This window comes from Polypterus senegalus, chromosome 6 (genome assembly GCF_016835505.1).
Source record: "Polypterus senegalus isolate Bchr_013 chromosome 6, ASM1683550v1, whole genome shotgun sequence".
Classification (NCBI taxonomy): Eukaryota; Metazoa; Chordata; class Cladistia; order Polypteriformes; family Polypteridae; genus Polypterus; species Polypterus senegalus.
The window spans coordinates 119,280,821-119,293,292 of NC_053159.1; the positions used below are offsets into that span (position 1 = coordinate 119,280,821).

General features: G+C 37.4%; 1 protein-coding gene across 1 annotated transcript; it reads left to right on the forward strand.

Moving 5' to 3' along the window:
• Positions 1-10,289: 10,289 nt before the first annotated feature.
• Positions 10,290-11,763, forward strand: LOC120531502 (claudin-3-like). The gene has a single exon (XM_039756971.1). The coding sequence runs from the start codon at positions 10,372-10,374 to the stop codon at positions 11,020-11,022; it is 651 nt and encodes a 216-aa protein (XP_039612905.1). The 5' UTR covers positions 10,290-10,371; the 3' UTR covers positions 11,023-11,763.
• Positions 11,764-12,472: the final 709 nt, after the last annotated feature.

Consider the following 12,472-nt stretch of genomic DNA (forward strand, 5'->3'; position numbering starts at 1 on the left):
CAATAATTCTTTAGTAAACTTAAAATTGTCCAAAAACATATTAGTAACTCTAACTCTTTAGTAACTTAGTTACTAAATTCAGAAAAACTACAGATGGAAAACAGCCTAAAACTAACAAACCAAATCTACTTAATAAAAAAGCAAATAAAAAAAATAAAAGCAAAATTCCATATACCAAATAAACTAAGGAAGGAGACAAAACAGCACAAGCAGGTGCTATTGCCTCAGCAATGGCTAAAAAAATCTGTGGTCTCTAACTGGGCCTAGGCAAAGAGCCTCAGGTGCAGTATCGGGAGGCCCTGCCCCCTTGGGCTTAACATATAAATGAAGGAATAGATAACAAAGCACACTGAAATTATAGAGATATTGAAAGAGAATAGCAAAAATATAAGAGTATAAAAAATATATAAAATCTAATCACCAAAAATAGCAAAATTAACAAACAATGGTCAAAGAAATTAAAGGCAGGGAGGAAACCATAGCTAAATCATAACATTGTTCATCTTTTTTTGTAATTCATTTTAGCTTTACCAGACCCACTTTTGTTACTTGTGAAGTTACTTCTTCTTCTGCAGAATAGTATTCTCTCACAAGACTTTTTTAAAGGTGTCCAGCGGCCTCTTTCACTCACACCCATCATTCTGTTTGGTTAACACAAAGCTTTACCACATGCCTGGTGGCTTTTGGTTTGGTCACATCTATACATATTCAGGATATTTTACACTTCTCACCAATCATGAACTTCTTATCCAGCTAGCTACTATTGAATCAGCCCATTACTCTCTTTGTATTTTCATCCAGGATGATAGGTTTTCCTAAAAATAATTTTTATTTTAGTTTACTCTGACAAGAAATAACACTGAAGCTGACCATGTCTTTGAACAAGGAGGCTATGTTACCATGCAGTGTAGAAGATGATCTAATTAATTTACAACATTCTCCTCTCATGGCAAAGAACTACATCTTGGAAAAGCTCCAAGCACAGCTCTTCATAATCATCTGCATCTATCTATACACTGAATACATTGATCTCACTGACTCATACCTGGAGTCTTTTTCCCAGTTGATGGAAAAAAAAAAACGTAATTTCAAGATCTGATGCTACCCTCATTCCACCTGAATGCCTAGGCTATGGTTTTTCCAATGACCTCAGAGATAATTGGCATCTCTACAGGGTAAAACAAGAATACTTGAAATGAGCCTGATAGCCTGGGTGTCACAGCTTGTTACATTTCCTCACACTGACAACCCTGAGGATACAGATGAGACCTCTGAAAGCGGATTGAGAAGTCCAGATTCCTCAGGGACTGTCCAATACTCCTTGTATCAAGGAACCAGAAGTACAAGCAATAGGACACACTCAAGAAAGGAATCCCAAACAGTCCAGTTACAGCTTAGAAAAATCCACTGAAACATTTGAAGATCACTTTTTCCAGTTATACCCCTGAACTGGAAAATAAATGGCCATATTACCATGAGGAGGATAGCAGTTTGCTTGATGTGAACAACAGGACATGAACTTTGCCTAAGAATCATTAACTGGCTTCTCAAAAGAAAACCCAGAGAAGCTGTCAACAAAGACAGATGAAAGAGGAATCATGGACTGTTGTTCTGCTATAAAATAAACAAATCTGAGAGAATAATATAAATGTCACATCTGTAGTTTTATGAATATTCCCTTGCTGTCACACAGATTAGATCACCACATATATACTTTAATCTGGAGATGGGAAGCTTGGATCTTGACTGGCAAGACAGGTGACAGGTTTGCTGGTGCTGCCTTCTCCTCAGTCCATTGCTTATCCTCATTGTGAGTAAGTGTTCAGTGCAGTACTTAAGGAGAGCTGAACGATATTCCACACTACTGAAATTTAATGGTGCTTAAATCTTTCTCTTTCTTTGTGTCAGTAGTTCATATGAGTGTTGAAGACTGTTAATTCACAGTGTCAGTTTAGAATGACCAGTGGATTCGTTTATCTAAAATACACCCATAAATGCCAGTGATGAAGATAAAAACCAGACCTTGAAAAATACTGTCATTTACCACCTCACCCAGGGGTTTAATTTTAACTCAGAATTCTTCTGCACTGAAGAGAGCCCAGCCCTAACAAAAAGGGAGACTTTAAGAGCAGGACAGACAGAATCTGAGGGGTTCAACAACAGCTGATCCATCTTCACTATCAGTTATTAACAAGAAGTCACCCAGTGTAATAAAAGCAGTCTTCCTTTTAAGTCTCCACTAGTCTGCTTTTACATGCATTTTTATTACTCGTTAATTTAATATTGTTTTTGTATCAGTATACTGCTGCTGGATTATGTGAATTTCCCCTTGGGATTAATAAAGTATCTATCTATCTATCTATCTATCTATCTATCTATCTATCTATCTATCTATCTATCTATCTATCTATCTATCTACCACTATTGCATGTTAGAAATGCTGTTAGAAAATGTCTCTGGGTGATGGGAGAACATGCTCAACATGATAGTGATTAAAGAAGGACCCAACCAGAATCTTCAAAAGTACAAGTCCATAGTCCTTGGTTGAGTTTTGTCTTTCTTTAACCTTTGGTGTCTTGTTCATCTTCCTTGTTTCCTTCAGTGGTGTCAATTGAGTGCCCATTTCTCATTTGTCACACCCAGATTGAGAACACTATTAGCCAACAACCTTCTATCTGCTGTATAGACAGACGTTTATCTAAAGAGCTAGGGAAAATGTGTTAATGAAGTGTGTGTTGCAAGTATGGAACTGGCATACTGTATGGTCACTGCTTTAACATGAAATTTACTATACTAGCTTCCTATGTTCTTTTTTATTGGTAAACAGAAAGACATGCCTTTACACTGATCCTAAGCTATTACCTTGTTTTACATGTACACCCTGCAATATTCACCCCTTTTCACCTTAGCAATAATAATTCTAAACACTTCCTGGGCCACAAATCACAGTCTGCTACCAGTTTCCCATCACTGAAATAACTGAACAAGGACATGTCATTGTTATCCTACAGAACCTGGCTTAGATAGGAACATCTACTAATCCTTCTGTGATTGCTAGTGTCATTAAACACAAGGCAGTTTCAGTAAGATATCAACAAACTTTATTTCTCCTAAACCTGTGTTTATTTGCAAGAGAAACCAGACATATCAAACACTATGAGCTGGAATGGATGAAAACATAAAACTAGTTCACCTTGAGTAGCTGCAGAGTCAGCTCTTTAGCTTCCAAAGGTTCCTTTTTATTAGTGGACAAGTTAATCCTGGAAATGCCTAAATAATGTTCCTGATCTTACTAACCTTGTGTCACACCCCACAATACTTATCTCTTGAATCCTTACTAAGTGTAGTCTGCATGCTGCTGAGACCAATCCGGTTTTCCAAACTGTAGTACTGAGTACTGTATATGTTAAAACAAGGTTAGTAATCTCAGCAACATTCTTTAGGCATTTTCAGGATTAACTTGTCTACCAATAAAAAAAGAAACTTAAGAGGCTAAGGACACCTACATGATAAAATAGTTAATGTTGCAGGTAGAAAGAGCCAGAAGACCAGTGGTAAGTTTGAGAAAGAGAGAGGATCTGAAGAATGTTCAGGAGAATCATATGGCAAACTTTGTGTCAGGAGAACAAAAGAGCCCATCCTCTATCAAACAAGGAACTTAAAGAACTTGAAATGCATTTGCACTCTTTCCTTGGTGGTTAGTCACAGAAACATTTGCAAGATGGAAGCATTTCTATCCAATGTTGCATATACCTGCTATTCCTTTCTGAGAAACTGTGAAGAGCCTTGAGCATGGGAAAGGCGCTATATAAATGAAATATATTATTATTATTACTATTATTATAAGAATTAAAGAAAAAAGCCAATTGTTAAATCATGCTTGAACTTGAACAACTGATAACTTATCAATGATCATGTTTTTTATACCAATTGTTACTGCATAGCTAATACAATTATACAAGCCTATACACAATATTTTTTCTTAACCTTAAAAGCTCGGACATTCCACTAGCTATAACACTATATAAGTACATGCTTGAGGTTGTTTATTGGTTTTTGCATATTTCCCAATATCCATCAGCTTATTTGCATAAATCCCATCAACCTATTGAACCTATTCTAGAAAAAGCTTACTCATCCAAAATACTTTTAAGTTCTTTAGCTTTTTGTTCTAGTAACTTAAAAATTGTATATTACCTAAATCATCCTATATTTCTATATTAACACACTACACAAATTAAATATTATCAGTCTTATTTAATAAACTGTAAAAAGCACTATTTTCCACCCCAGTACAGTCAAATGTCACGGAGCTGCCTTAGTGTAGAGTTTACAAGTTTGGGGTTAAGGGGGGAAGAGAAAGAGAGCAGGCTTGATCTATATCTAATCTATCATCTCAATCTTTATAATTATAACTATCAACGTAATAATAAAATGCATGGCAACAACTCTTGGGGGAATAGGAAATTAAGACCTAAACTATTTCACTTCCAGTTAAGACTATAATATGACACCAAAAACTCAGAATCAGTGTCTCCATGATGGGACAGTTAACTTCGTAAGCTGGAATGTTAAAGGCCTGAATCACGAATTAAAGAGAAAGAAAGTACTTTCTCACCTAACAGGTCTAAATGCTAAAATAGTATTTTTACAGGAAACCCACTTACTAAGTAAGGATCAGTTCCGGCTGCAAAAAGACTGGTCTGGCCAAATGTTCCATTCTAGTTTTACAAAGAAAACTAGAGGGGTGGGAATTCTCATACATAGAACAGTACCATTTGTAGCATCAGATGTAGTATTGGATCCTGAAGGGAGATATGTGATGGTCATGGGAGACTTATCTAACTGTAAAATGATTTTGATAAATGTTTATGCACCTAATGTTGATGATAAGGAATTTATACAAAATTTATTTGCATCCATTCCCAATCTGAACACTCATAAACTTATAATGGCTGGGGACTTTAATTGTGTTCTAAATCCACTTTTAGATAAGACTTCCTCCACAGGGGGAACGGCAACTAACACCGCAAAGATAATTACAAAGTTTATAACTGATCACAACTTATCAGATCCCTGGAGGTTTTAAACCCAAATTCAAGAACATATTCTTTCTACTCACCAGTACATCATTGCTACTCAAGGATTGATTACTTCTTTATAGATAATAACTTCTTGCCTAAGATTAAATCTTGTAAATACGATGCTATTGTTATTTCAGACCATGCTCCGATGATCTTGGAGCTGAAATTACTAAGCCCCATACACTCACCCCAGCAGATGGCGTCTCAATCCGCTTCTATTAGCTGACGAGAATTGTACTGAATTTATATCCAAACAAATTGAATTCTTTCTAGAGACAAATACATCCCCTGAGATCTCTGCAGGAATACTCTGGGAAACTCTTAAGGCCTTCTTAAGAGGACAGATTATCTCATATCTTTCCCACAGAAATAAATCCGAGCGAAGAAAGTAGCAGAGATAAAAAGCGAAATTACTAAAATAGATGAAGAACATGCCAGACTACCAAGCGAGACTCTACATAAGAGGAGGCAGGCTCTACATTCAGAATTAAACCTCTTGACAACTAAAGAAACCGAACAACTAATTTACAAATCCAGACATCATTATTATGAACATGGAGAGAAAGCTAATAAGCTTTTAGCGCAACAAATTCACAAGCAAGAAGTGCAACGCAATCTCGTAATTACTAACACGAATGGAGATAAAATCATCGAACACAAAAATATAATGTACACTTTTAGAGACTACTATAAATCCCTATATACTACTGAGTTTAAAGAAGACAATATACAATCTAATGCATTTCTGGATAAATTACAGATACCACAAATTGACGCTATTAGTGTGGAGGAGCTCGATAAACCTCTGTCATTATCAGAATTACTGGATGCTATAAAGTCACTCCAAGGTGGAAAAGCAGCAGGCCCTGATGGCTACCCTGCAGAGTTTTACAAGAAATTCTCCGCTCAGCTAGCTCCCTCCTATTAGCAACATTTACAGAAGCCAGAGATAACCAATCTCTTCCACAAACCTTTCGCCAAGCACTAATCACTGTCTTTCCAAAACAAAATAAGGACTTATTACAATGTGCATCATACAGACCAATTTCACTTCTGAATAACGACGTTAAAATACTCTCTAAAATCATAGCTAGAAGGATGGAGAAAGTGCTCCCCTCATAATATCACAAGACCAAACTGGATTTATTAGGGGCCGACACTTATCTTCAAATCTTCGACGCCTGTTTAATGTAATATACTCACCAACTAAATCAAACACCCCAGAAATATTATTATCATTGGATGCAGAAAAGCATTCGACATGATTGAATGGAAATACCTTTTACTATTTTGGAGAAGTTTGGGTTTGGCCCAACATTTGTGCATGGATTAAATTACTGTATACTAACCCAGAAGCTTCAGTTTGCATCAATAACATTTGCTCAGACTACTTTAAACTAGAGCGTGGCACAAGACAAGGATGCCCTTTGTCACCACTGCTGTTTGCAATTGCCATTGAACCACTGGCAATACATTGTCGAAATACTGATCAGATAAAGGGGATTAGCAGAGAAGGACTGGAACAGAAAATCTCATTATATGCAGATGACATGGTACTGTATATATCGGACCCAGAAAATTCTGTGCCTGCAGTCTTAGCAGCACTCACAGAATTTCAAAAGCTCTCTGGTCTCAGAATTAATCTGAATAACAGTGTACTCTTTCCGTGAATTCGCAAGCATATAATATTAGATTAGACACCCTTCCTTTTATCATTGCAGAACAGTTTAAATACCTCGGGGTAAACATCACAAGTAAACATAAAGCTCTTTATCAACAAAATTTCGTGTCTGCATGGAAAAAATTAAACAAGACTTGCATAGATGGTCAACCCTTCATCTCACACTAGCTGGAAGAATTAACACTGTTAAGATGAATATTCTTCCTAAGCTCCTTTTTATTTCAAAACATACCAATATACATTAATAAATCGTTCTTTAAGCAATTAGATTCAACAATAACCTCATTTATTTGGAATTCTAAACATCCACGCATCAAAAGAGCGACCCTACAAAGACAAAAGGCAGAAGGCGGCATGGCTCTACCTAACTTCCAGTTTTATTACTGGGCGCAAATATACAGTCGATAAGAACCTGGACACAAATAGAAGAACATACACAGGCATGGACCGCAATAGAAGTAAAATCCTGCAGTACTTCTTTGTATTCCTTGCTTGTGCTCCAATAAACACACGCTATCGGCAATACACTAATAACCCAATTGTGCTCCACTCACTTAGAATCTGGAACCAATGTAGAAAGCATTTTAAGACGGAGAAGCTTCTTTCTGTGGCACCCTGCAAAAGAACCACCTCTTTCAACCCTCACAAACATATGCAGTTTTAATATCTGGAAAAATTTGGAATTAACTTGCTTAGAGATCTTTATATAGACAACGCCTTTGCATCCTATGAACAATTACATTCCAAATTTAACATTCCAGCTACAAATTTCTTTCACTATCTTCAAATCAGGAACTTTGTTAAACAGAACCTTCCAGATTTTCCTCATCTTGCACCCTCATCCACGCTGGAAAAATTATTGCTCAATTTCAAGGAGTTAGACTCCATCTCTACAATATATAAAATCCTTTTACAATCCCTTCCTTTCAAAGATCCAAGAGGACACTGGGAAAATGACCTCTCAATTAATATATCAGAAAAGGAGTGGAAAGTAGCAATGCAGAGAATTCACTCAAGCTCCATATGCAAAGCATACAATTATACAACTCAAAATTATATATCGAGCACATCTGTCTCGACTAAAACTCTCCAAAATGTTTCCAGGGCATGATCCAACCTGCGAACGTTGCAACCAAGCCCCAGCCTCACTAGGTCACATGTTCTGGGCCTGCTCCAAATTAACATTATTCTGGACAAAAATTTTAATTACCTCTCAGACAGTCTTGGACTCACAATCCCTCCTAACCCATTAACAGCTGTGTTTGGGGTTCTTCCAGAGGGTCTTAAAGTGGAGAAAGACAAACAAACTGTGATTGCATTCACTACACTGTTGGCACGCAGACTTATTCTGATAAACTGGAAGAACCCAAACTCTCCTCTTTAAGTCAGTGGGAAACTGATGTGTTATATTATTTAAAATTGGAAAAAATCAAATACTCAGTTAGAGGATCTGTGCAGACTTTTTTCAAAACATGGCAGGATCTAATCAGTAATATTTTGAAATGATTTTATAAAACACAGAGAATTTGTTGATTTAGGTATTTTTACAAGCCTTAAATTTTACACCATTTGGCTTGCTCTCTCTCTCAAGGGTGGGGATCGATCTGTTCTTAGCATAATTCTTTTTTTTTTTGTAAAAACTTGATTGCTATGTATTGATTGTAATAAAATTAATAAATAAATAAATAAACAAGTTTGAAAGAATAGCTTCTCTTTATGTCTCGCTGATTGTTCTGTACCAATGGCGGACCAGATATTGTCTTGTTTCTTCTTTATTTTGCCCATTCAGAAAAATTCAGAATTTTGAAGGGTCTTTAGGAAGTATTTTTGCATGAAAAAACCTAGCAGCTTACTGGGGCTGAACTTGTCTATTTCTTAAGTATGTAAAGCACTTTCTTTTCTCACTGCCCAAACACTCACCATTCTACATGGAGATGCCCTCTCTTCCTTGCCCTAACTAATCTCAGGCTGGATAGTCCACCCTCCAGCATCTTAATGGAGATATGTATGTTTTCTCAGGTTACAAGAATGTTGTTTCATCATTTTTTGTCTGGAAACCTTAATGAGAAACCCTTCACAGTGTAGTATGAAAGCAGCCATGTTGCAGTCAACACACACAACTGAAGAAACTGAACTGGGAATCCTGCACTAAGGCACACACACCCACACACCAAGCACACACTAGGGACAATTTAGGATAGCCAATGCACCTAATCTGCATGTCTTTGGACTGTGGGAGGAAACCGGACCCCTCAGAGGAAACCCACGCAGCTTTTGTTAATAATTACAGATAATCAATTGAAAGCTGCTATAAAGAAAGCTAGACCTAAAAATGAAAAAAGTAAATTAATGATGAAGTGGTGACACAGTAGTTAACAATGAAAATAAATTAAAATCCCTGACCTTTGAACTGTCTCTGTGGAGTTTCAATGTTCTGCCAATATGTGGCTCTTCCTCTGGGTATTCACGTCTCCAACCAACTGTCCAAAAATGTGCCAATCTGAACAATAGGTAAATCTAAAATCTAAACAAGTGTGGGTGCATGTGTAGAACTGTGCCCTGTGATAGGCCTCCATGCTGTCCAGGATAAATTCTGGCTTTGCACCTATGCTGCCTATATAGGCTCTGGATACTGTAACTTTGCATTTTGGAGTAAGTGGATTAGAGCATAAATGTTGCATTGCACCCATTTGTTTTACCTTTTATTGTACATAGGCATGGCCCGTATGAAGATTACGCATTCTTCCTGTGTCTTCGTGGGTTTTCCTCCCACATGTAATAGAAGTGTGCAGGTTTACTTTCCTGTATGACTAAACGTGAGTGTGTGCGTGAGACAGGTGTGCTGTCAAGGGTTGGTTCCAGCCTTGTGCCCAATGCCACCTGAATAGTTTATGGCCCCTGTAACTCTAAATTTGAGTTAAGTGGACTGGAAAAAGGATTGATAAGTGGAAAATTAATTAGTTGACATGACAATCAGAAGCTACACATCACCAAGTTAAGGAACTTCTGCCTGACTGATAAAATATTACATTTGCAGTTTACACAAGCCACCCCCCAACCTTGCTTCTTTGTAATATGGATGTGAAGCAAAGACTGGTAAAATTACAAACTTGAACAGTGAGCACTTTCATTATCTTGTCTGAGCCAATGTTTCATCGAAGAGCAGTAAAGAGTTTAACTGTCTTCCTTCCATTCCAGCGAGAAAGTGTCAAGGTCCACTCCCACAGAGAGTGACTGGAATAACAAAACAAAATTCTGAAATGACCTCGAAAACCGATAGGCACACATCTTACTTTCTCTTTAGACTCTCATGTTGAAAAGGCCAATGTTAATCTTTAACTCTAGCCTGCCTGAACCACACGTTTATTTATTTTTTCAGTTGGGATATTCACAGACTTTTATATTATAATATCGGGATTTGCTAAAGAGTAGAGATGTCCACCCACTTCCTGTGATGTCACTACCCCACCAGCCCATACCCCCTGTATTAATAGAGCAGCCAGCCTCCTCCGTCAAACACTCGACCTGCTGCTTCAGAGAAGCTTGGCTTTGGCTCAGTGTACGGGAAACATTTCTTTCACTTGTACAAAGCAGAATCCCTAAAAGATGGCTTCTGTGGGTCTGGAAGTACTTGGAGTGGCTCTTTCTGTTGTTGGGTGGATTGCAAGCATTGTTTCCTGTGTGCTGCCAATGTGGAAAGTAACAGCATTCATCGGCATGAGCATAGTGACTGCTCAGATCACATGGGAAGGCATATGGATGGAATGTGTTGTGCAGAGCACTGGCCAGATGCAGTGCAAGATATACGACTCAATGCTGGCTCTCCCTCAAGACCTACAAGCTGCCCGTGCCTTGATGGTCATTACAAATGTTTTGGCCTTCTTGGGTATTTTGGTTTCCATTGTCGGCGCCAAGTGCACCAACTGCATTGAAGAAGAAGGAGCCAAAGCCAAAGTCATGATCCTAGCTGGGGTGGTATTTATAATTGCCTCCATCATGGAGTTAATCCCTGTTTCTTGGTCTGCTAACCAAATAATCAGGGACTTCTACAACCCTATTGTGCCCGAAGGAAGAAAGAGGGAGATTGGTGCATCTTTGTACATTGGCTGGGCCTCTTCATGTCTCCTGCTACTTGGAGGTGCCATCCTCTGCTGCTCATGTCCACCAAAGGAAACCAAGTATGTTCCACCCCGAATGACCTACTCTGCTCCTAGGTCAGTAGCTCCAGGTGGCTATGACAAAAAGGACTATGTTTGAAATGACCAGCTGGCTTGCAAGTCGATGACTTTTCATTTTATTCCTCTGACTCCAGCCTACAGCCTTTCTTCTGAGGAGAAGCCTTTGTTATTAATTCACAGCCAGGCATCTGCACTGGGGTAACAGCCTAAGCCTGATAGTGGACTTGCACTGACTTCTACAAGAATGACTGTGGCGGGTTCATGAAGAGACACCTGTGGCCCCTTCTCATCTGCTCTCTCAAAGTCTTGTGACAGTTGCTCAGGGGCAGCAGAGGAGTAGCCACCAGGTTATGAAAATGGGCAAGGATTCTGTACTGAATGGGGTTTGCTGAGCTATTAGTAAATGCCTGTAAGTCTGTATCTGTTTACTGATAAGATTTTGTTAAAGAAAATGAAAACCATTTATACTGTTTTATTTATATTTCATTTGCAGCCTTTTTCTTATTCTAATGTCACAGAAGGTCAGTCATTTTTAAAAGATTTTCTTGTGTAAGTAGCCATTGGGTTTTGAATTGTTCATGGTACTCAGTGTACAAACAAAGGTGTCAGCCTTGTGACTCAGCAACAGGCAGCAAAATGCATCCTCCTTTTTGCCACTCAGTTTCACTTAATTTTGCTATTTTTATGAAGTCAATGCTAAATGTGAGTGTATAGACACTTCTGTCCAAGAGCTGAGTGACATTTTAAAGTTTCTGCTATTTTGTTCTGCTTTTCTATGATAATATCAACATTTTCAAAATAAAACAATTACTGTCCTGTTGTCATTTCCCTATTTTTTCATATTAGTATTTAGTATTAGTTTTTTTTTTAGTATACATACATAATTGTAATGTAATGTAGATAACGGATACATAATTGAAGCCATTTTTTATAGTATGCATTTATATGTTTATATTCTCTCCTGAAAAATTTGATTCTAAAAATGGATTATATCTACCTACGCGCATATGTCAATTACATAGACATGATCAAATATATTGTGACTCTTGAATTTTATTTAAATATTGTAACATTTGCTCCTAAGCCAAAACAGCTTTTTGAAAAAATTAATTATTGCTTATTCTATAAAGACCTTCTAAAATGGTCTGGAAACCACGATTGGAACCCTTTATAAGTTAAAAGATATACGTTAAAAGAAATAATTTTAACATTTTTAATTCATATTTATTTTTGAACCCCATAATTCTAATATGCATATTAATATTTTTTAATTCATATTTATTTTTGAACCCTGGTCTCCTTGCTATAAGGCAGCAGTGTTACCACAGTGTCACCATGCCACCCAGATATTAACCCTCTTAATCCGATAGAGATGGCCTATTTGGTAAGTAGTAATCAATCCTAAATGGTGTTTGCACACTCTGTTGAGGATGTTAAAATAAAAAGTGAAGTATTCAAGGAAATCTCACACAGAAATAGAATGTGTAGACTGTGATCAGACCGGTGATCAAAACTGGGTGTTTTGAACC